The sequence below is a fragment of the Lepus europaeus genome, chromosome 7 (genome assembly GCF_033115175.1).
Source record: "Lepus europaeus isolate LE1 chromosome 7, mLepTim1.pri, whole genome shotgun sequence".
NCBI lineage: Eukaryota > Metazoa > Chordata > Mammalia > Lagomorpha > Leporidae > Lepus > Lepus europaeus.
Window position 1 is genome coordinate 33,007,377 of NC_084833.1, and position 25,567 is coordinate 33,032,943.

Below are 25,567 nucleotides of genomic sequence, written 5' to 3' on the forward strand. Positions count from 1 at the left end.
CACAACGAGTTCTTGAGCTCTTAGTATATATTTTTGTCCTTACAACGGCTGTCAGTTCCTTCAATGTTTTTATAACAGTCACCAGCTCCATGGATCAAGCACCTGCTTGCCTCAGTGCTTTGTTCACATTGTCTCAAGGAGGCAGAAGAGGAAAGTGGAGTTTGTAGAGTGAAAGTCACCAGCCAAAGTGAGTCTGTGCTGTCAATCTGTACACTAACACTGTGTCGCATCTCCTGTCTACACTGCAGGCCCAGCAGACCTGTTTCCAGGGGAGATGATCCCATTCACCACCTGTAGACAAACTGGGCATGTTCTCTACGTCAGCTGTCTTTATCTCCAGTATCTTACCAGCCCAGGCACATCCTACCCTTGGTTTTGGATCATTAATCTGATGCAATGCATTCAATGTCCTGAGCTTCTTACAGTTAATTACCTTGCGACCTCTTTATTTATTTATATTTTGGTACTATAAAATTATCTTCCTTTCTTACATCTAAACAATGAACTGACAAACTTCTGGCACCTTTCTGTTAAATCTATAACCTCTGTCAGTCACTAATGCCATGAGTTGAAATCTAGGCTTGGCTATTAGTAAAGTAAATCTGATGCTGAAATAGTCAGGCTTACGCTTGGTGTCACGTGACGATGACTGCCATTTCCCCAGTGCTGACTACAAAGGTACGTTATAATCATTAGCTGCATTGGTCCTTACCACTGTTCTGTATGGTGAATGCTGTTATCACCATTCTTCAGATGGGCATGTTGAGGCTTTAAAGAAGAGAGTTGGAGTCAGGGGAAGGGATTCTGGCTTAAGCTCTGCTTCTGCCTTGTTGTGACAGGGAAAGCCATGGGTTTAAGCCCTCTAGGCCCCAGTTTCCTCATCTGGGAAACATGCTCCCTAGTAATCTTTTCCAGTAGGTTTCCAGAATGCCTTTTTTTTTTTTTTTTTTTTTTTTTGACAGGCAGTTAGACAGTGAGAGAGAGAGAAACAGAGAGAAAGGTCTTCCTTTCCTTTTGTTCACCCCCCCAAATGGCTGCTACGGCCAGTGTGGTGCTGCCAGCATGCTGCGCCAATCCAAAGCCAGAAGCCAGGTGCTTCCTCCTGGTCTCCCATGTGGGTACAGGGCCCAAGCACTTGGGCCACCCTCCACTGCCCTCTCGGGCCACAGCAGAGAGCTAGACTGGAAGAGGAGCAACTGGGACAGAACCGGCGCCCCAACCGGGACTAGAACCCAGGGTGCTGGCGCCGAGGCAGAGGATTAGCCAAGTGAGCTGTGGTGCCAGCCTGGAATGCCTTGTAAATATATATGGAGGGGCCAGTGCTGTGACTTAGCAGGTTAAGCTGCTGCTTGCAGTGCCGGCATCCCATATGGGCACTGGTTCGAGACCTGGCTACTCCACTTCCTATATAACTCTCTGCTATGCCCTGGGAAGGCAGTAGAGGTTGGCCCAAGTTCTTGGGCCCCTGCATCCCCATGGGAGACCTGGAGGAAGCTCCTGGCTCCTGGCTTCGGATCGGCGCAGCTCCAGCCGTTGTGGCCAATTGGGGAGTGAACCTGCGGATGGAAGACTTCTCTCTCTGCCTTTCCTTTTTCTCTCTGTGTAACTCTGACTTTCAAGCAACATAAATAAATATTTTAAAAATAATTTAAAAAATATCCTTCCAGGTAAGGAAGCAGTCAGTTTTTAACCTTCATTTTCTTTTATGTACTTGTGTAGGAACTGAGACACCATTTGCTGTTTTATCTGAGAAAAATCTGTTAGAGTTACTGAAGCACGTGGGGTACAGGATACCTTATATCCAGGGTATGAGTCCCTGGCCCTGAAGCCCAGGACTGACCAGAATTGAGAATGGGAATGTTGAAAACAGCCCCAAGGATGTATGAATCTCATGAGTTCAAGTGTTGATGACACAGTCTTTCCAGTGCCCATTTTTATACTTCAGGGTGAGCCAAAGCGACGCGCATTGTGACATTCCTTGTGCTTCAGTGGGAGCTACTACACAGAGCCAAATCTCAATTGCATGTTCTTGGAGGAAGCCAAGATTTTATTATAAAGGTGGCAAAATAAACCTAGAGAGACGTGGGGGAAGAAAACCCAGTCTGCCATTTGCTGCCTTACTCCACAAGATATTTTAGCTGCTAACAAGTGACCACCTTGCTACTGTTCAATGGGTTCTTCTAAGCAGTTAGAGTTACCACTTACGTACTGCTAACAAGGGACAACAGAGTAATTCAAGCAGGTGAAAAAAATCTTCAGGTACTGCAGATTTTCTATCTACATTTTTGTTACACTCGAGTTCATTTGGAAGCCTACAGTAAGAGACAAGAGGTACAAAATGTGCTTTCATGTTGTGCTTGGACAGACTATGGCTCCTAGCAATTAATGCTTTCAGTCGCATTAAGCATCAAATAATGCTTTGTGACATTACAGTATTTCCCGTTACAGATCAATTTTGTAGCATTTGTTCATAATCGGACTTGAAATGTTACCTAGAAACAAAATATGTTTTCCTTGAAACAGTCAGACCTTATTAGAAATGTAAGGTTTTACAAATCACCATGTTAACAGCTATGTCCCCTAGCTAAGATTTGCTTTCTTTAAATAGTGTTAAAGTCAGGCCCAGAAGCTGTGGTCTCTTTGAGGATTACTCTTCTTATGTGCACTGACTTGAAAGGAAAAAGTTAATGCTCCAAATATATTTAACATCTTACTTAATAAATCAACCAGGATTCCCTTGTGGGGGGCAAAAATAATGCTGGCACCTTTTAAAAGTGTTATGCCTATAATTAGAACATGAGGTACTATTTTCTCCTTTTTAAAGACAGATTCACATTGCTTTAAAGAAGAAAGAATAAAAGGTGTTAGGCTATTTCTAGGTAAGAGGAGTTTTCTTGTTTCCCGGCCACATCACCATATGCCATGAAAGAGCAAAGAGATAAAGAGGAAACACGAGATTCAGAGATGTGGAGCAGCAACACTTAATACTAACTAGCAAAGATTTTTCAAGCTAGGAAAACCTGGCCATTTAATCACTGTGCAATCTTAGGCAAATTGCTTAAGTTTCCATATGATAGATGTTAACTGTTTGGATAATTTTTATAGAATTTGTTTTTCTAAAGAATATTTCTGGGGCCGGTGTTGTGACACAGTGGGTTAAGCCACTGCCTGTGACACTGGCATCCCATAATGGGGCTAGTTTGAGGCTTAGCTGCTCCACTTCTGATTCAGCTCCCTGCTAACATGCCTGGGAAAGCAGTGGAGGACAGCCCGAGTGCTTTGGCCCCTGCACCCATGTGGGAGATCCAGATGGAGTTACAGTCTCCTGCCTTTGGCCTGGCCTACGCCTGGCCATTTGGGGAATGAAGCAGTGACAGAAGATCCCTCTGTCTCTCTGTGTCTTTCCCTCTCTCTAACTCTGCTTAACAAATAAATACATAGATTTAAAAGAAGATTATTGCTGTTTATTAAAGCTATCAAACCCTCAATCATTACTGACACTGAGTGTGTGCTAGACTGCACTGCCCCAGGTCCCAGCAACAACAGTGACTTAGACTGCTGCTCTCAAGTGCTTGTGTTCTAGCTCGGAGGAGATGAGCAGTGTACACAGGAGATCGTGCCGAGTGCTCTAGTAGGTTGAGTGGAGGCTCCAAGACAGATGTGTCCACCCCCAAACCATGTGAATGTGACCTGATGGGACGTCCTTGCAAAGGTAATTAAGGCCCTCAAGATGTGATCCTCCTAGGTTATGCAGATGGGCCCGAAATCCAAAGATAAGTTATCTAAGAAACACACTGAAAAGAGACCCAGAAAAAGGCAGGAAAGGCCACATGAGGGCGGAGACAGAGACAGGAGGGATGCAGCCAGCAGCTAGGAGCTCCTTGAGTCTCCTCGAAGAGCCTTTGGAGAGACAACTCCAGCCTGCAGCACTGAGGGTAAGTTTCCATGGCCGAACGCCACCCAGTTCACGATAATGTGCACAGTAAGCATAGGAAACAGTCACAGGCCCCAAGGAGAGAATAAAAGGGGGATGTGGGATTGGGGCCTCAGGGGAGGCCACTTGAAATAATGGGGTCCGGGCCGGCACCGTGGCTTAACAGGCTAATCCTCCGCCTTGCGGCGCCGGCACACCGGGTTCTAGTCCCAGTTGGGGTGCCGGATTCTATCCCGGTTACCCCTCTTCCAGGCCAGCTCTCTGCTATGGCCCGGGAAGGCAGTGGAGGATGGCCCAAGTCCTTGGGCCCTGCACCCGCATGGGAGACCAGGAGAAGCACCTGGCTCCTGGCTTTGGATCAGCATGATGCGCCGGCCACAGCGGCCACTGGAGGGTGAACCAACGGCAAAAAGGAAGACCTTTCTCTCTCTCTCTCTCTCTCTCACTATCCACTCTGCCTGTCAAAAAAAAAAAAAAAAAAAAAAAAAAAAAAAAAGAAATAATGGGGTCCGGAAGGCCTCACTGAGGAGGTACCATGAGTCTCTAGAGGACGTGGGTGAGGGGTGCACTGTCTCAGAGAACAGCAAGTGCACACTATCAACCTAGGAATGACCTTGGTGTGTTCAAGGACAACAGAGTAGTTGGTGGCCCTGGGATATGGGGTGAAAGGGAGAATGGGAAGGAGCCAGTGATGGCCAGGTAGGTAGGGAAGATCCTATAGGGCCTCAGAGGCCCTGGGAAGAAGTGTTGAGTTTTCCATTTGAAAGCTGTCAGAGAAACATCCTACAGTTAAAATGGCTTGCAGATCCCCTAACTGCATAGAGATGGAATGATATTATGTATTAAATTAGTCAATGTGGGACTGTAACCTTGATAATCTCACTCATAGAATCCCGTCGCCCTGAATGATTCTACATGGTGTTACAACAGGATCTGAGAAGGCCGACACCACAGGACACAGTAGAAAACCCTCAAGGGGATCCTTTATTTCAATCACTTCCATTTCATGGGGTGGCATTTGAGACTGTATAACTGTTTGTGCCAGTTCAGTCGCTGCTCAGTCTTGTCCTAATTCCATGGTAGAAGCCACCCTGGGGGCAGGTCCCAGGACTGTGGGTTCTCTGGATTGGATGGAGTGTGACCAGAACTCCACTGCCTCATTCCAGCTGGGGGTCCGTGAGGAAATGCATGGAGTTCTGCTGACTGGTCCAGAGACCAGAACCACTGCATCTACAAACAAGACAATGTTCTCTGGTACCTTTCACGTGTTTCCTGTTCCTAATTCCTCAAGTGCCTGACAGTCACCTTTTCCTGACCTCTCAAATCCCTTTCTCTTTCACATTAGCTTTCCTGATTGCTTCTTCTGGAAAAAACAAACAAAACAAAGATGTGGGTTTGTTGTGCACATTAGCAGGTCCATACAGAAAAACCACACAGAGGTTTTATATGCCACTTACAGTAACAGCTCAGGGTATAAAGTTAGGAAGAAGAATCTGAAATATCAGACTTGCTATGAAATAAGCTGACCTAGGATGATACCACTTTGGCGCTATCAGAATTTTCCTGCACCAACTATTTAACAGGGACAAATGGAAAAAAACCTGGTAGCTAAAATACACAGATGTCACTCCAGACACTGTCCTCTCCCACCTCTCCCAATTTCCAAATAACAGGGCTTTTTCAAGTTTTGTTCCCCTTGAGTTGAAATTGCATGGAAAAAAATTTTAAATGTCACGTTGTAGCCCTATGTCCCCATGGAGAACTGCAATTGACTGAGATTTTAATGTGTCTGGAGAGAAATCTTAGTGAAAGCATAGCGATGACTGTTTTCTCATAAATGTTGAGTGAAAGACAATTTTTACCCCAATTTGAGGTATAAACTTGCTTTGGGGGGGATACAGCTGCTTGAAATCAGACCACCGTAGCAACCGTCCCCGACCACAGAGGCGAGCCTGGGAGGCGCTCCAGGATATGGGCAGTTGTCTGTCACAGTTCATCGTGGTTTTTGGTGAGGTCTTCCCCATAATTGGTAGCTTGACTTCCAACAAACATGTTCCAGTTCTCCAGGATCTCCTCTTTCGTCAGCTTCTCGTCCTGTGGCAGAGAGGACACAGCTGTCACAGCAGCTCAGGTGGCGCCCATGTGACTTGAGTGATTGGCAGCGTTGCAGATATCACATTAACCATTCAGAACCAACCAGGGCAGATGTTTGGTGCTGCCTGGGTGGCCCATATCCCGTATCAGAGAGCCTGGGTTCAAGTCCTGCCTCCACTTTTGATGTCGTTTTTGCTAATGGGCATCCTAGGAGGCAGCGGGTAACACCTCAAGCCAGGGTCTCCGCCACCCAGGTAGAAGACCCACATTCAGCCCAGACCTCTGGATTCAGTCTGACCCAGCCTCAGCTGGTGCAGGCATTTGAGGACGGGGGTCAGCAAATGGAAAATCTCTCTCTCTCTCTCTCTCAAATAAGATGAAAATAAATAATTTTAAAAAGCAATAATAATTCAGCAGCTGCTGGTGCCTCCTTCACCTCCCATCACTGCACTGCACAGCTCCCAGCTGGAGCGGCCTCCTGAGCCGGAGCTCCTCTGGGTAATTCAAAGCTCGAAATCCATTTATGTCTACAGGCCTGAAGAATTCTGCTTTCTTTTCAAGGTCTCATTCCAAAGCCTGGGAATTTGGAGCAATTAGTAAAGGGAGGACTCTTTTTCTAACTCATATTTATTTATTTGGATATTTATCAATAGATATTGACATTATTAGGCACTGGAGCCAGAAGTGTGAGCTTGTCTGAGGATTTCTTGGTTTTAATGGGATGGGCCTGCTCGTGGCTGGCACATCACGTGTGTTTGATAAATATTTGGTGCCTAGGGCAGTCAATGTTGTGCAGCCTGTTAAGCTGCCCCTTGAGATACCATCTTGGAGTGCCTGGGATCAAGTTCCACCTCCACTCTGAACCAGCTTCCTGCTAATGCACGCCCTGGGAGGCAGCAGATGACGTCTCAAGTACTTGGATTCCTGCCACCCATGTGGGAGACTCAGAAGCAGCTCCGGACTAGGTCTGGCCTGGCCCTGACTGTTGCCAGCATTTGAGGAGTGAACCAGTGGATGGAAGATCTCTCTCACTTTCTATCGCTCTCTCTGCATTTTTGGGGACTAAACAATTAGATGAATAAGCCCATCTTAGGCAAGGTTGGGTATACTCCTTAAATCCGTGTCCTGCCCACATTAACAAAGTTACTGGTTCTGTGGCCTAGCTGTGGCCCATAGCTGACTATCCAGGAAAGTCTGGGCCGAGGGAACTCCCCTTGGGTTATCGCAGCCCTGGCTCAGATTTCCAGGTCTCTACTGCAGGGCAACAGGGAAAAGTCAACAAGGGCACAGCCACAAGGGCCATGCTATTGCCAAAGCAGCAAATAAAACCAATCTTATGTAAACGGTGTTCTTTGAATCAATCAGTGTGTGCAGCGGCACGGGAGGTACCTTGTTCTTGTCTGACTCGTATACCAGGTGCCTGGCCTCGGCCTGTGCGTGGTCGTAGTCTTGAGGGAGGATCCAGTGGCGGATCTCATCTTTGTCCAGCTTCCCATCCTTGTTCAGGTCCCGGAATTCATCAAACTGCTCCCGTTCTGACAAAACCCAGTCTGGCTCCGGGCCATTCTCCTCGTGGGAAAACATGTCCGCTGGAAGGGAAGTTTGCTTTCAGTTACAAAGACAAGGGGGGAGGTAGAAGCAAAAAAAAAAAAAAAAAAAAAACCCGAAAAACAAAAGCTTGACTTTCTGCATTTCTTAAAGGTGAGAGCAATCAAGAGACCTAACTCCACGCACTGGTGGCCAGCTTACTGGGGATAATAATGGCACGATGTATCACTGGGAAGGCTGCATGATAGAACAGAAAAGACAGGACCTTCGGAGCCAGAAGACGAATCCTGGCTTTTGACTTACTCCAGTGACTGAGATCAAGCTACTTGGTCCAGTGACTGAACCTTAAGTTTCCTTGTCTATACCAAGGAGAAAATAATTTACAGATCACAGGTCGTAATGAGGCTCAAACAGACCATTGAGACAAAAATTAGCACTATCTAAGTAAACACTAGCAGTTAGCAACACAGAGCACTTTCCGTGGGCCAGATATGCTCTAACGTCTTTAGATACATTTTTTCCAGCTGGTTTTATGAAGCGGGTGCCATTGCTGTTACCATTTTACAGATGAAGTTCTGACACGTGGCTTTAGCACGTGATCCGTGCCTAGTGTAAGCTCCAGCTGCATGGGAACACAGCCGTTCTACTTGCAACCCACGTGCTCCTAACCAGCGTGTTTACTGCACCGTGGTTTCTATCCTGGCATTTTACTTCATCCTTAACAGTTCTATAAGACAGATCATTGTCACGCTTTACAAAACGGCAGGGAAAGGAAAAGGAAGGAGACATCTATGCATTGCTCACCCTGGCACGAAGTCTTGTTGGAAAGGAAAGCCCTCTGGGTAATTTCTTTTTAATGGAAGCACAACTTAGTCATGCAGTTTAAAAAGTGAAGAAAAAAAAACCTGTATGTAACAAGGTTTCAATTTAGAAATAAACTCCTTAAAATGAAGTGTCATTATAGAAAAAAATTCTTTATGAGAAAATCTCATATGAGCTTGTCATATACTACCCAAAAATCCAACTGTGAATCATTTTCTTTTAAAAATAGCAACTTGACTGGACGTAAATATCTCTCTTTTGAAGTCCTGTCAAATATAGACGTAGAAAACTACATCTATTAAAATGAAGCAACATATACATTAGAAAAAAAAAAGCTTCAATATGACAAAAACTTTGTGCTAAACTTTCAGTACAGAAAAACAGAAAAGAAACGTCGGGTGGCACAGGGAACAGGTAGTAATGAAGGAAAAGTAGACGTAAGACCCTTGCCTACGAGGTAGACTCACGCCCGACATTTGCCCATTGTGTAGGAGAGAGACCTGTCACATACATTTTGAGCTTCATCTAAGTATTTCCATTTTGCAGATAAGGCAAACTGAGGTCACACAGCTGGTAAGTGAAGAAGCCAGGGCTTCTAATTCCAGTGCCCTTCCCCCTACGCCACACGCCCACCATCCCTGTCTGGAAAGAGGGCGCCCCTGAAATCCTGACATGAAGTCCCCTGCTGGACGAGTCAATGTATCCGGTCCCTGTGAGGACAAGTTACTCAGAATTCAGTTTTCAAGCCCCGTGGCCTCCCTCCCTCCGTGCCCAATGTTGAAGAATGGAGTATTTCTTTCAGGCAAAGCCACTCAAAGACTTTTGTGCCTGACTGTGCACCATTTCAATGCAGAGTTCAGGAGGGCTGGGAAGAGCACACACTTTAATCAAAAGCGCCACATTGTGTGTTTTAATCCATCAGCCTTTTCTGTCAGTCTCATTCCATCACCACTGTGGCCGCAGCAAGAGCACCCGGCTAGAGGAAGGCTCTGCTGCTCGCGCTGACGACACAGCTGTCAGCATCTGCTGTTCTACAAAGGTGGGGCCACCAAGATCACTTTAATTACTGTGGCGAGAGCTACCTGTCTGTTACCAACGACAGGGGACAGGGTTCAGTTCTCCCAATCGCATGACCGGAAGCAACTCTGCCCATCATCACTGAAGGCACCTGTGCTTAGGTATGGAGTGGCAAAATAACACAGCCACGGAACCAGAGCCGAAGGGCAGCCTGCATGCTGGGCATACATAGGAAGACAATCAGCTGCTTCTTGGAGGTGTGTGCACGTGAGCTACACAAATCCCGTCCCTCTTACACAGGTCAACACCAAAACCCCAGCGGTTCTCTAGCTCTTAACTAACAGGAATAGGAAAAGCAGAGCTGGCGTTGAGAAGGCAGCCTGCAAAGGGAGCTGTGTGCTGCAGCAGCAGGTGGGGGTCAAGGGGGAATGTCCTTGTTGCCCACTCCAGTCCTGTACGCTTGGGGCTTTGGGGCTACTGGGAAGCGCTCTAACCGGCGAACCTGGCTCCTGAGCCAAGTCTCCGTCAGCCAGTGCTCAGTTACCTGGAGACACAGCTGCTCAACGTTTTTTACGTGGAGCTCACAACAAAATGCTAGGTCCAGTCCCTGCCCCCGCAGAGGGTGGAAAAGCAGAGGCACATGCCGGCAGTGTTGGAAAAGGACTGACAGAGGGATGTCTTTCTGCCGAGGGCTCGAGCGTACGCGCAGTGACAGGATCACAGCTGCGTTGACACAGCCTCTGGGCTCCGGTGACCCATGGTTCGATTTGGGAGTCTTCCCCCACCCTGTCTGCTCTAGCCTCAAGCAACTCTGTGGGCCCTCCAATCCCGATCTGCAAAGGTAAACTGAGGCAGCGCGCTGAAGGCCTCCTCTCTCGGCCAAGGGGCCAACTCTTGGTCAGTCTAGTGGGAGGCGGGGCCAGCCTCTTCATCTCTTCATCAGTGAACGAGGTTGGATAAGGCCTCCCTGAGCTGGTGTGTCCAGTCGGGCTGGAAAGCCCTGCAGACTCGCACCTGTTGCTCAGAGACATCTAGGGAAAGCAGCCAGACCCAGGGGTCGGGGAATGTTGCCCAGTCAGGGCAGCTGAGCAAGACTGCAGGCCAGCACTCACCGATATACTCATCCTGATCCACAAAGCCATCCCCATTCTTGTCGATGTCCTCCAGAGTTTCCTAGGAAGCAAAGGGAAAACAATGCAAGGTGGCCATGTGCGCTAAGTGAAGCCGCGAGTTCTATTGTCCTGCTTTGCCCGGCGTTCACGGGTGAATGCCTGCTGACCCCTGGTTCACTGCCTTGCCTCCCTGGGCATCAGCTGCTAGCCTGCAAAAGCACAGGTAGTGGCTTCTGTCCCTACTCCCCCATCCCACACTCCCAGGGGCAGAACACTCTCTCCGCAGGAACGTGTACCTGCAAAGCCTGGGGTGCTCTGGTTGCATCAGGAAGTCCTGCCAAGTCAACCATCTCCACCACCCACCCTGGCGGGACCTGCCAGGAACCCAGCGTGAGAACTACAGGGTTAGCTGATCACAAACATGACCCTGGTGCTAACTGGACCATGAACTCTGCGTTGGTGTCAGAGAAACAGAAAACAGTGGACAACTGACAAACAGAAGCCTGACCGGCTTTTGAATGTATTCTACTCCATTTTCCGTCTGACTCCTTAATCAGGTGTTTATTTTGTAACCAGGGTCAGTAACTCGGTGAGTTTTCTGTCTGTTGAACCTGAAGCCACTCAATGCCTGTGGCTTACGCCCCACCCTTGTTCCCATCTGGCTACTCAGCTATTACAGGGTAGAGGTTGGGGAGTACAGAGAAATGATCCCTGGTGCCACTGCCCAGTCCTGAGGGCCACGGTGGTTATGGAGATGAGGCCTGATGCAAAAGCTGGACCCATCCACCCGGCAGCTGGGCACCTGCAATAATCCAGGGCAGATTAGAAACCAAAGCTTCAGCCACCTGTTTCACTGCATCAGGACAGGTGGAACTGACTCAGGACACCGGCCCAGGGCACAGGTGATCGCATGTATTTGATTGTCCTGGACAATGAAGACACCTGGGACACAGCGAGAGACCCCAGAGAGCAGCTACATTGGGCCTCCGCAGGCACAGTGCACCCTCCAAGCCGAGGGTCTGATCCACTCAGCCTCCTCCGGGTCCCGGGGTCCCAGGGCAGCATCCTGCCTAGCCGCACTTTTTACTTTACATTTCCAATGGTTTTAACAGTCCAGTGCATTCCATTCCAGAGTCTTTCCCAACTCCTTTAAAGCAGAAAACCACGGCAGGGAAGAGCTACCTGCTCACTACACTCATTGGTTCTTTCTGGGGACATATCTGAGCTCCATTTCCCAGCCTTCTTGGACCCAGGCAGGGCCAGATGAACTGTAAGTGGAAGGGGGTGTGCCATTCTGCGGCCAGAACAGTGAAGACGCACTGCACCTCCCCTCCACGCCTCTGCTCTCCTTTGTCCACCAGCTTGGCTGTTGCCAGGAGGAGCCCGAAGCCACAAGGTGGAAGTGGCCTGGGTGATCGGCCCAGGCAATCTGCCTGGCTCAGACCATCTGTCCCAGACTTTAGATAAGCAAGAAACAAGCTTCCGTTGTGCTGCACGGCACTGCCGGGGCCGGCTGTCCCAGCAGCCCCTCCCTGGCTGCCGTCCTGGGTGGACAGGAACTCCGGTGCAGCCCACTTCAGAGTCCTCCAGCTGTCCCCCTGGTCTTCCCAGCCCAGGCTCATCACTGATCTTACCAGCACCACAATTTCCTTCATGTGCTCAAACTCCTCGGGGTGCAGAAAGGCCGTGAACTCCTCCCGAGTGGCTGTCAGGTCCCCGTCGAGGTCTGCAGCCTTGAACCTTCTCTCGTCCCGGGGCAGCATCTTTTTAAAGGTGTGATGATCCGAAGTGTCGGAAAACTCCGCGGGGTTCCCTGCAGGACGGACACAGAAAGGTTGCAACCGTGCCGTGACGGAAGACGTCCCCTTCCAGATCACTCATCCTTCGTGCCCCAGTGGGCCAACTTCTTCAAAACCTTTAAACTGAGGACGTCTCTAGTGTCTGTCCCTCCAAGCCACCCCATGATCTAGGCCCTACTGGCTTATCAGAAGCATTACAACCAATGGCTAAGATTGCAGGCTTTCAACAAACCAATGCCCTACTTCTCTTTGCTGTACTCTGCTTTCATCCTGTCATTTCTTAATCTATAACATCTAGAAGCTTCTACGACCAATGACATCTTGTCCAAGTACCCCTGCCTGGCTTTCAGGACCCCCTGCATTTGGCTGTGCAAGCGCCTTCGCTTCCCATGGCCTCTACCATGAACCCAGGAGGTTTGCACCCTAGGACTTTGCATAACATCCTCCACCCAGTCCCCTTAATCTAGTCTGCCTCGTATCCAGGCCCTGCCCACTACTGAATGCGCTGCTGCCCCTCTGCCCCTCCAGCTGGCCCACTTCCTCCACGGGCAAGTCACTATTTCTCCAAATAGAAGTCTGTTCTTCAAGTCCAGCTCCCAAACCACCCTCTACAGGAAGCCTTCCCTGACTGCTCCACCCCACTCAATCCTTGCTGTCTGAAATTCGGCAGCTTATTCTTCCCTTCTGCTTTTCTCTGTGTGTGCCTCTGAGATAAGTTCAAGTATATCAGCAACCTAAGAGATTTTTTTTTTTTTTTAAATGAGAGGCAAAGACAGAGAAAACTCCCATTTTGCTGGTTTACTCTCTAAACGCTTACAATGGCCAGGATCCAGGAACTCAATCCAAATCTCCCACATGGATGGCAAAAATCCAATTACCTGAGCCATCACCACAGCTTCCCAGGGTCAAAATGAGCAAGAAGCTGGAACCAGGACCTGGAGCCAAGTATCGAACCCAGGGGATCCAAGGAGACGTGACTGTCCTGATTGGTGACTTAGCTGCCAGACCAAATGACTGCCCTGGGACATTTTTAGTTCCTCGCACCCCCCCCTCCTATCGTATGTACTCAGAGAAGCAACTCAGTGCATTCTTAGGAAGCAGAGGAAGATGTTACACAAGCAGCTTCTACCAGAGGGGGTGAACACGGTGAGCCTAACAAGTCAGCAAGAAGCCTGTGCCGGCACCCCAGCCGTGACTCACTCCCGTAGCACCTCTTACCTAGGTAGTAACCGTAAGTGGCTTGTTTGTATTCTTCCCAGGAAATTTTATCGTCCTTGTCCCTGTCATAATCCTTCCAGACTTTAGCAACATTATCATAAATGTATCTTTTCTGCACCCGTTTGATCCACACTTTCAGCTCCTCGGTGGTGACAAAGCCATCCCCATCACTGTCGATTCGATCGACAATCTTCCTGTAGCAAGAAAACACACAAAAATCCCACTAGGCTATTGTTATCAAGGTTTGGGTGACCTTGGGCCAGCAAAAGGTAAACTGCACAATCTAAAATGCAGAGAGAACTAAACCAGAGTCAATGATGCTACGGTGCTGGAAAGGGTCTGAGAGGTGACCCTTTCTAACTCGGTGTGCTGCCCCCACCCTCCACCCCACGCCAATGGCAGGCACTGCTTAATGGATCACAACCCTCTGTCCAGATAATCCTAGACGGCACCTCAGGATTCTCGGTCCAGCACCCTTGAGGTGTCCACTTGCAAATGATCAGAGTTGATCTGGAAGATGAAACCCATTGGTCTCCCCAATGTAGTCCAACTCCCTTGTTTTAGCGTATGGGAAACTGAGGCCCAGAGAGAAGTGGAGTGACTTTTCCAAGATCACACAGCTGGTGCTTTGTACAATGGGGGTAAGAACCCAGGTTTTCTGGCTCCAAGGCCCAATCCAAAAAATGGAAAATTCTATGTAAACCTAAAAGTAAGTTCTGTTAAGAAACAAAACAAAACAAACAGAAAAATCCCACCACCTTGCACTTGGAGACCTGAAACTTAAAGCCAAAGGAGAGCAGATCTTGCTGGAGAGAGCATAAAATGTCAGGCATGGACATCACGGAACTTAGGAAACCTGACCAACTGAGCAGCCCGACTACCCACCCCCTCCGGGTTCCCAGTACAGGGCGAAGACCCCGTTCCCACTGGGGTCTCCAGCTCCACAGCTGGCCAGTGATTTCCTGCCAGGCTCCACTGGAGTGGAATACACTAAGTGCTAGTGCACCACAAACTTGAGCTTGGGAATTCACCATTGACCATCTCTGGGCCAGAAGGTCCCAAGTTAGGGCCAGCAGCTCCTTAGGGAGCCTCAACGACACCATAAGCTAGTTCTAATATTTATTAAATCTCATACAGGCAATTTGTGCATTTGTTTCTCTGTTTGGGGCTGGTGTTCTAGCAACTTCAGGGATAAAACCTTGTCAACAGACATTCTAATTGGCAGTTAATCTTCGATTAATTAAGAAGGGAAACAAAGTCAGTTTGAGAGTTGGATGGACAAAACTTCTTATATCCTGTTGCCGGGGAAGGAGAGTACAGGAGGAGACTGAACAATGATCCCCATCTCAGTCGGAGACCAAGCTCCTCTCTGCCAGGGAGGTGGAACCATTTCTTTCAACCTGAAAATAGCCCTGCCTTGGCAACTGTAACAGATCTCAAGGCTAATGACTAAACTTCAAGTGCCCTTTTTTTTATTTTTTATTTTTTTACAGGCAGAGTTAGACAGAGAGAGAGAGAGACAGAGAAAGGTCTTCCTTCCGTTGGTTCACCCCCAAGTGGCTGCCATGGCCAGTGCTGTGCTGCTCCGAAGCCAGGAGCCAGGTGCTTCTCCTGGTCTCCCATGCGGGTGCAGGGCCCAAACACTTGGGCCATCCTCCACTGCCTTCCCGGGCCATAGCAGAGAGCTGGACTGGAAGAAGAGCAACTGGGACAGAATCCGGCGCCTCAACGGGGACTAGAACCTGGGGTGCCGGCGCCGCAGGTGGAGGATTAGCCTAGTGAGCCGCGGTGCCAGCCAAGTGCCCTTTTTTTTTTTAAAACTTCATTCCAGGAAATCTCAGCCCCACACAGCAGAGTTCTCTCAACCTTGTGTAGAACTGAGCTCACCAGGTGCTGCTCCAGTCCCGGGGACTCTGTGATGTGCCCATTGGTCACCCAAAGCCAGCGGAGGAACAGGCATCAGACAGTGCACCTCTCCTTCAAGGTAGGGAGACCATCTAACGCATGTCCCCTCCCCCCAGATCCAGGATGTAGTGCAACCTGACCCACAGTAGGAGTTCAATAGATAAATTTCTTGAAAGAATAAACAAATCTTAGCTTCTCTCTTTACGAGTCTCCAGAGTGAGATGTCAGGAGAGGTAGCTGTGATGTGGCTAAAGCTGAATGGTTTAATCAGAGAACCTGGCTCCCTATCCTGGCTGGGGTCTTCCACCACCTGTGTGATCTTGGGCCAAGCGCACGACTCTCTGAGGCTCGATTTCCCCGTCTATACACTGGACCACCTTCTTCACAAGGAATATATTGTGAGCGGCAAAAAAAACAGAGAGTGGCTTTCCTCACAAAAGACAAGGATCTCGGTTGGGGTGGGTGGAGAACTCCACAAACTCTCAGCAGGGAACAGACATGAGCAAGGCCTGCAGGCAGGGCCTATGGCAACTCCCAGATGCCCTGGCCGCGCTGCCCAGGTCTGCTGCTGACCATGTCCACCTGCTGGGGGCCACGGGCTCGGGAGGAACCAGAATCGGGGTCTGCACTGAACTCTCCCAAATTGTAAAAGTCAGCAAGTAATGTATATCTTCTAAGACTGTGGCATATCCGTGCCTGTGTGCAGCCTCTTCACAAGCCTCTGGCCGGGTGTCCCTCGGAGCCTGTGAGCTGTCACATCTTCAGAACTGAGGGCCAGGGGGTGGTGACAAAGTTGCCCGGATACAGCCACGCTCCCAGCCTGGGCTGCCGAGGGAACTATTGAAACAGAAGCTAAGGACAGAGGTGGCTTCTCACACTCAGCCCCACCCCAGCACTAGGCCAGGTTTACCTTACACAGGAACGAGGCATCTACTTCCCACCTGGTGGCTCAGGCCAGAGACCCGGATGTCACCCTTGACTCCTCCCTCCCTCCCCTCCCCAACCCTTAGTTAAAGTCCAAAGCTGCCAGTCTGCCTCCTACTTGTGTCTGGATTCGCCAGGCCATGCCCCGCTCAGGCATTCATCACGCCCCCACCCCGCGCCCCTGGTCTGCCCACCTGGCCTCAGTTACGCGGCCAGAGGGGTCACGGCACTGAAGCTGCACACAGGGGGGCATCTCATCCCGTCCTCCCCTCCCTCCTCTTCCCTGTCCCTTTACAGACTCAGTTCTTCTCACGCCCCAGAACAAGGCTCAACACTCTTCCAAGTGAGCTCTTCTCTCCAGCAGTGTCTTCCCCTGTGGGACCTCCCACAAGCTCTGATGAGGCGCCAGCCCCAGCCCCCCCAGCCCACGCCTCCCTCCCACCTGGAGCCTTCGGGGCTCCTCCGGATGCGTGCACTGTGGTTTTTCCACGCCACCATCGCATGGCACCTGGCACACAGTAGCCATTCAAGTATTGTTGCCTAAATGAACGGGGCCCTGTACACACAAGGGTCAAACCCAGACCAACTCCACTGGCTCGCGGGAGGTTGAAAAAAAACGAGTTCCCAACTTTGGATCCCAAAACCTGTCCCCTGCTCCTCTCCGGTGACAGTGCCTAATGGCTGTCATCCACGGAGGGCCCGAGAAGAAATCAGTCACCAAGTGCCTCCGAACAATGGGAGACAGTGCACTTATCAATGGCCCCCATTGTGGAGGCCCCTAAGGAGAAGAGAAAGTATTTCTCTACAAAAGAAAAGGTAATTGTCTGAAGGTGACTTTGAAGTTCAGAGATCTTTTTTATCAGAGCAGGCAGCTGGTACACCTTCACAGTAGGTGTAATTCATCCTCAGAGCCTAACTGAGCCCACTGGCCTCTGGTAGCCCCTGGCCGGCACAGGGATGGCTGTGTTCCTTTCTGTGTGGCAGAACATGAAGAGCCTCCATCCCCCCACACACACCCCCAAACCGGCTGGGTGCCTCCCCAGCCCTGCCTCTACCTGGGACCAAGCTGGCAGTGGATCCCGCTGTGGCAGGATTTCCAGGTAACTCTGCCCAATGCCCAGGTGTCTCCTGGAGGGGCTGGCGAGGCTGTCCCCGGGGTGCATCAGGTTGGGCCCCAAAGTCACAAGTGGACACCGCTACCGCCCTGCCAGCCTCCTGCTTTCTGCCAGGGAACTGAGTGGCTCTGTGGACGCTGCTGGGACAGACGCTAGGGGACCAGTTTCCATTTCTGCCCCACCCCCCATGCCCATCTCCTACCCCTAACCACCTTTCGCTTCTTGTCAACCGGATTTTAATATCTTGACGGCAGATGTACGGGGTACAAGGCTGGCACACCCCGGCCCCGGCCCCGGCCTCCATAGCCCGCAGCCGTCATCATTCCCCCACCCATGTCCACCCCCGCCGCCCATCCCTTCCTGGAGAAGATCGCAGCCCCTCTTTCCGGGAACCCGGGGCTTGGGGGGAACTGCGGGGCTAGAGCCAAGTCACTAAGGGCCCCCGTGGACAAACCCTTCTTTTGTACTCGCTCTCCCGTTCCTTCTGATGCAACCAGGGGAGGGGGCGGGCCCTGGCCGTCCTGGCTCCCGCGCCGCTGCCACGTTCCCTTCTCCCCGCGGGAAGCCTCCAGCCGGGGCGTGGCGGCGACCTCCATGCGGGGCTCCCGGGGCCCCCGCCGCCCGGCCCCGCAGGCCCCCCGCACGCGATCTCGCTTTCGCTTGGCCGTGCGCTGCCCCGGGCCGCGGCCTCACCCCAGCCTCTCCTTGCTCTCGTCCGGCGTGAGCTGATCGAAGGTTTTGGAATCCTCCTTGCCCAGGAAGGCCTCGTGGTCGTACTGGAAGCTCTGGTTGTCCTCGGGCGGCCGCTCGCCCAGCTCCGAGTCGGGCCGCACCACGCGCTCCTTGCGCACCGTGGGCTTGGCCCGCAGCGTCCGCGGCGCCAGCGCCAGCGCCAGCAGCAGCCCCAGGGCGAGCCCCAGGCGGCGGCCGCGCGCCATGGTCCCGTGGAGAGGGCGGCCGCGAGCCACGCTGGAGCGAGCGGCGCGAGCGGCGGCTCGGGAGTGGGGGCCGAGCGCGGCGGCGGGGATGGGGCCGGCGCGGGCAGGGGGCGGGCCGGCGCCTCGGCAGTGCCCGCCCCGGGCCCCAGCGGAGGGGCGCGCCCGGGCCGGGGCAGGGACCCGGAGGGCGGCCCCGCTCACGCGCCCATTGGCCGCGGCGAGGCCGGGGGAGCCCGGGGGAGGCCGGGCCTCCGAGCCACGTCGCCGGCGCGGGTGGTGGGCGCCGGGCTCGAGTTGCGCCTCGGCCCCTCCCCGCAGTCTCGTGGAGAGGGGCGGGCCCAGGCGGACGGGGCTGGGGACGGGAGTGCTCGTGGGAAGACCGGGAAGAAGTTCTTTGTCAAGCAACAGATGTTCGGGGCACCGTTGCCCCTCGTCGCCCGGTTTCGGGGAACGCGAAGGAAGGCGGCGCTGCCCCCTTCAACTTCCAGCTGAGTGCCTCCAGCGCAGCCCCCAGACCCGGCCCCGAGACGTGTCCTGAAGCTCGCGGCCGTCCCCCTCTGGCAAAATTTGGAGACTGTTTGCAGACCGAAGCGACTGGGAGGAGAGCCGGCTGGGCGGGGTAGCAAACAGGGGCCAAGCGGGCACCCCTGAAGTGGGGGCGGACGGGAGGCGCGCGCGGGCAGGCAGTCCCAGCCCCCCGCCCCCACGTAAATCGGGATTTCGGAGGTTTCTGTTTTCGTCTTTAAAAGCTGGCAACTCGTTTTACAAAAGCGCTCCCCGAATCCCGTCTTAGCTGGGCATTAATTCCGGAGCCCTGCGGAGGAGGAGCTGTGTCCCACTGCGCTTTCTGCGGTCAGGGCAATGCTCTGTGTCTGGGCTGTCTGATAGGTAGATGGTGGCTGTGGAGCACTTGACCTACAGCTGGGGTTTTGTTTTGAATGTGAACTGAGCCACTCGTGGCCATCGGCTGGCGTATTGGACCGTGCACACAGGTCTAGAGCAATAATGCTTTTGGATCTCATGGAAGCCTGGGCCACCAGCCCCACCTCTTCTCCAAAAGCACGTTCCGCCCTCCCCAGATGCACGTTCCGCTGCTGGCATGGGTGTTTGATTAGGATCAGAGGAGCGGTGGATCTTCTGAAGCCCCACCTGTGAGCCCCAGTATTAGAATTCTTAGGAAACTGTGGTTGAAGAGAGCAGCCTGCCCCGACAGCCCGGCACCAGAAGTTTCCTCTCCCTTCCCCCTTATTCCTGATATTCTAGAAAGGTCACTGGGCTGTGCTTCTTGTCCTTGCAGTAAGCATGTCCCGGCTTATCAATGGCAGCACAGATACAGGCACCCTTCTGCGGAAGACTCAATCAACAAACAAATAATCCCCATGTGTCTCCCACACCTTAAGCATTGATGCTTAAGTCCAGTGATGCTGAGTGTCCAGTGAGGAACAAGGCAGTCATGTGCTTCCCAGAACTGTGATGTGTGTGAGCTCATTCATTCAATAAACTGAACACCTGCTACATATTGGGGCTTTGCTGTATGCTGGTTTACTTGCAACCATGGCTTGTAAATCAGTGTAACAAGTGGTCAAGGAGGAAGCTATTCAGAGTCGTGGGGATACATCAGAGGGACAGGACTCCAACCTGGACGCGGGGATCAATCAGGACAGGTTTTGTGGAGGAAGGAGCATCTAAGCTGAGACTGAAGGTGCGTAGAACCGGGTAGACAGGGGACACGTGGTTATAGGAGAGGAGCCCCAGTATGAGATGCCAGAAGACAGTGGAGTTTGAGGTACAGCCCCGCTGGCTGCCAACAAGACCCGAGGATCCAGTCCGTGGTGCCTCATTGTCTCAGGAGACTTTGCGTGAGCCAGGAGGCACTGGGCTTGAGACCAGATTCCCCAATACTAGTCTAGAATGTTAGGTTTCTGCAAGAGAGAAGCATTACTGCAAAGGCCCTGCGGTAGGTGGCTTAGTTTGTGCTGTGTTCATCTGGCAAGCAGGATATGAGTTGTTGAGTGAGAGGGAGAAGCAGAAGGGGAAGGCGGCGTGGGAGGGGCGGAGCTAGAAATAGAAGGGAATTAGGAAGGGAGTGGGAAAGTAGGCGGAGGCTGGTGGAAGTTTTTGCTTATTCACAGCTTCTGTCATGGACTGACCTGGGTCGCTGGGACTGATCCAGACTCTCAGGAATAAGGGTGGCACATCCTTTGCCCTTGTGACAGTTGGCTGCCTGCCAGCCAGTAGTGGTTTCCAACAGCTAGACTGTTCCAGAGGTAGTCTCTGCTCCTGTGGAAAGTGCCAGTGAGTTCCAGCACTGCTGTGAGTCCACAGATGTTGACATCACTTCCCTTGGACTTGCCAACATTCTTTTCCTTGATGGCTACCCCTCCCCCCTCCCATGAGAATTCCACAAGTCCCTCAACTAAAGGATCAGGGAGGTAGATGACACGGAACCGTCGCAGTGTTGCCCTGCGCAGTGCTTTCTCACATTGTTAATCAGTGCTTTTCATTTCTCCCCATGTGCCTGGATGGGAAGACTGGCTAAATACATTGTCAGCTCCTAGGTTCACTTGCTCCATTCTGGATGATGCAAAGGAAGCAGAAACAAGAGGAGTGACATTTAGCAGAAGGTTGAAGCAGTGAGAAGGAAAAGTCAAGTTTCCCATGGGTGAACGGATCAGTTAGCGTGTGCTGATCTGCCGTATCCGGCTGCAGGAAACATCGACTACAACAAAAATCCAACCACAAGTCACTAAGATACTAAGAAAAGCTTATCACCTCATGTGACACGAAGTCTGGAGTTAGATCAGTTTCACATTGGCAGCGTGAGGACATCACCAAGGAACCAGGTTTTGGTTTTGGTTTCTCCCTCAGACACAGGGGAGAAAACTGGAGTGTTTCCTCTTTATGGGGAAGCAACATTTCCCAGCAGCCTTCTCTTCACGTCTCATTGACCAGAGTTGTGTCAAGTGCCTATGCCTGGCCCAATGACAGCCTGCTCCAATGGGAATGCTGTGGGTGAGTGAGACCAATGGAAATTCCGTGCCTGGAACAGCCCTGGAAGCATGTGTTAGGGTCCTGCTGGCAAGAACAGCCAAGATGGACTGCCTGCCACAGGGAATTACAATGAACTACTTTCATGTTCAAAAGCCCTTTGAGCATCTCTCCCTCCATCCACTAGTCCACCAATCACAATTACATGAGCTCTTCAAGGCTCAACGCCAGCATCCCCTTCTCCCTCAAGTTTTCTCTTATGCCTCAAATCAGAATTCAGTGACTTCTTCTGCAGAGTGCCCAGCCCCTTGTGTCTCCTGTGTAACACCCGACTCTGCTTTGTGTGAATAAATCTGAGTTAATTGCTCCTAAAGTTGAATTTGATGACAGGAATGATCACGTCTGATTCTCGTCCATGTCTGTACATCCAGGGACTAGCATATTTAGTGCCTTCTCACAGAAGTTGATCAACATATCACAGATTTGCTGGGAGGTCATGAGCATATCCTTTTTGTTCACCAGTATATACTTACAATACCTGGTACAGTGTCGGGCTCCTAGTAGGTTCCCCCAGAATAACTTGAATGAATAATAAAATAATAATTGCTACCAAATTCTGCTTCCAGTCAATGAAGTAAGGGAGAACCTGATGGACTCTCCAATTAGAAGCAAACAGACCAAATATTTGGAACAACAGTTTTCAAGATACTGGACACTGGGAAAAGAAGGACATTGGAGGCAAACAAGGTGAGCCCTAGGGTTACCCCAAGATTAGTGCTTTGATAGGGTTTCCAGGCCCCAGGACAGGGAGGAAGGACCAAGATGGAGCTTGGCTGACAGAACTGAAAAGACAGAGGTGAGTGTCTGTGAGACCAGGTTGGCCATAGGTATTGGGAGGGAGGACTAGAGAGGAGATGGCTGCAGAGACAGCACCCCAGCATCTGCAGAGGGTCTCCTGAGTATTCGCCAGAGTACTGCCCAGCAGAAGCACGTGGGGCTGGGGAATGAACCCTCTGAGGGGTGAGAAGGGACAGTGAGTGCCAGGAACGGAGCCTGTTCCCATCGGTGAGACTGGGAAAGATCCTCCTAATTCATGGATACTAGGTAGAGGACTCAGTATGGTTTTTTTTTTTTTTTTTTTTTTAATAGGCAGAGTGGACAGTGAGAGAGAGAGACAGAGAGAAAGGTCTTCCTTTTCCGTTGGTTCACTCCCCAAATGGCTGCTGCGACCGGCGCACTGCACTGATCCGAAGGCAGGAGCCAGGTGCTTCTCCTGGTCTCCCATGGCATGCAGGGCCCAAGCACTTGGGCCATCCTCCACTGCACTCTCGGGCCACAGCAGAGAGCTGGCCTGGAAGAGGGGCATCCGGGACAGAATTCGGCACCCCGACTGGGACTAGAACCCGGTGTGCCGGCGCTGCAAGGCAGAGGATTAGCCTAGTGAGCCACAGCACCGGCCTCAGTATGGTCTTATATGAGTGCTGAAGAATCACTGACCCCAGGCAAAGGGCCAAGCAGGGTTCAGAAAAAAAAAAAGCCTAAATAAAAGCAAGTCCCCAGAGCTCCACCTGTTTCCAAGGAACTTAACTTCATCTTAGAAAAAAAGACTCAACAAAACTTGCAGGAATACAAAAAAATATCCAGCATCCAATAGGATAAAATTCACAGTTTCTGGCATCCAATCAAGGACCCAAGGCAGGAAACCATAATGAGAATAGACAATCAATAAAAACTGATCCAGAGCTGACAAGAAGTGAGAATGAATAGAGACAAATGTTAAAGTAGTTATGATAATTAAATTCATGTGTTTGGAAAATTCAGAAGACAGGGAAAATACAACAAAAACAAATTGAAAGTCTAGAGATCAAAACTATGGTGTTTGATATGAAAAATCACACTATATAAGATCAACAGAGTCACTATTGCACAATAAAATGTTAATGAACTTGAAGACATAGCAATAAAAACCCTTCCAAATGAAACACACAAACAAAAATGAATCCTATTTCTAGGATTTCTAGGACAATCTTAAATATTATACATAATTAAATATACAAAATATACATAGTTTCAGTCTGAAGGGAAGGCAGCAAATACATTTAAGGAAATAATGGCCTCCAAATTTCCAAACTTGATGAAAACTATAACCTACAGATTTAGAAGCACAACAAATCCTAAGCAGAGGAAATATGAAGAAAATTCCATTGCAGTATATTATAATTCAATTGCTTAGAGCAGTGATAAAGAGAAAAATCTTAAAAACAGAGAAAATGATGAGTTAGGAGATTACTGTCCATGTGACAGAGATATCAACTTTGGAATCTTAAAATATTTTTATCCCTGGTACTGAGCGCTGAATTGAATCCCTAACCCCCAGTGCGACTACTTTTGGAGATAGAGTATTTTAAATTAAGGTTAAATTAATTCATTAGGATGGGGCTCTAATTCGATAGGCCTGAAGTCCTCAAAAGAGGAAGAAAGAATTCCCTGGCATGCTTCCCTAGGGAAAGGTCACAGTAGCATGTGAGGATATAGCAAGAGGTAGGCGTTCTCTAAGCCAGAAGCAAACCTCACCAGACACCAGCCATGCTGGCATCCTGGTCTCAAATGTCCATGCTCCAGGACTGTAAGAAAATAAACTTCTGGTGTTGAATTCGCCTAGCCTGTTTGCTATGTCGGCCTAAGCAGACTAATACAGCTGGTTATTACATTTCATGATTGTCAATGGCTCTGGTTCTCTCGAGGTATGTACAGGTGAAGCTGGAGATACTAATTGAAAGGAGGCAGCCAAAAAATACAAGAAAGGATAAATTATAAGGCATAGTCCTAGATCCCTAGAGTCCTTTGGAAATTAAATGGAAGCTAGAACTCTCACTGAGAAATTGACATTAGGACAAAATTCAGCATTGATTTCAGAAGAGTTATGGTTTAGGTGGAGGGCACCATGGACTCTCATGATACCTTGGCTTGAACAACCTCTGTCCTAGGGAAAACCAGTTGGGTTTAGACCAAGCTCTTTGGAGGAACATTGAGGCAGGGGTAGGTGATAAACAGGGAGCCAGGAAGCAGGGAGACATTTGAGATGAAAAAAAATAGTTGGATCCAAATGTCTGACTCAATGCCTCCTTGGCGTGTGAGGAGAGTAGGGGCAGGGGAACAGAGACATGAGAAGGATTGGAAAGGTTAAGATCTTCTCTAATTAGGAAAAAGGCGAGGAAATAGGTAGGAATAATCAAAAGAATCCTGTGTCTTGGGGACAGCCAGCTTAGGTAGGATTATGTGGCGGCTGTAGACCCCATCAGCCGATGGGTAATTTTCTCTTGTTCATTGTGGAGAGTTCCTGAAATAGCAGCAGTGTGTGTGTTGGGGTGGGCTGGGGTGCAGGGGAAGATATTACAAGTTAGGAATTGGCCAGGAGAGTGCAGGGGTAGTAGATGTATTGACTTTAAGCTAAGATTTATTTTAAGTAAAATGATTTTGGCAAATATTGATAATGAAAGAGAGAGGGAGAGCAGAGAGGAAGGAAGGAAGGGAGGGAGGAAGGGAGGAAGGGAAGAAGGAAGGAAGGAAGGAAGGAAGGAAGGAAGGAAGGAAGGAAAGAAAGAAGGAAGGAGGGGGGAGGAAGGGAGGGTGAGCAGAGAAAGTTCTTTTAACCTTTGGAAGGATTGAAGTGTTGGATATCCTTGTCTGCCCCAAGGTATTGAATTTCTCAATCTGAATGGATGGAACTTAATACTCTCTTAATAGGAAATTAGAAAAAGTTTTCTTCTGTTTGCCCAAGGATTATAACTAAGCCCTGTGGACAGGAAGTTACCAGGAGTGCTCTATTCTGCCCCAGGATGGGGGCGGGGTGGGAGGGAAAACTAGGGTTTCCCCAGCCTTTGTCTTCTGTGCACGGAGCTCTAAGGCGTCCATGGCTGTAAGGGTGGCCTGAGAAGACAGCTTCTTCTGACCTGTCCTGATGGGGTGAAGCCATCTCCATCCACAGAGCTGCTCTTCTGGGTTTGCTGGTGGGATTAGACAACTACTAGTCTACTACCTGCCCCATCCTTGGTGTGTCTTGGAAGAGGTGGTGTTGCCAAGTCTCCTGCCCGGGATACTGCCAGCAAAGCTAGTGGCCACCTTATTGCCAAGGATCATTAAGCCAAAGGTT

The 25,567-nt window shown here is 50.4% G+C and overlaps 1 protein-coding gene across 1 annotated transcript; it reads right to left on the reverse strand.

Moving 5' to 3' along the window:
• Nucleotides 1–4,890: 4,890 nt before the first annotated feature.
• RCN1 (reticulocalbin 1) lies at nt 4,891–18,441 on the reverse strand. The gene is made up of 6 exons (XM_062196351.1): nt 18,182–18,441; nt 13,545–13,738; nt 12,162–12,340; nt 10,528–10,588; nt 7,418–7,617; nt 4,891–6,028 (listed from the first exon to the last, which is right to left on the reverse strand). Exons 1-6 carry the CDS (start codon nt 18,424–18,426, stop codon nt 5,921–5,923), a joined length of 987 nt encoding a protein of 328 aa, XP_062052335.1. The 5' UTR covers nt 18,427–18,441; the 3' UTR covers nt 4,891–5,920.
• Between the last annotated feature and the right edge of the window lie 7,126 nt (nt 18,442–25,567).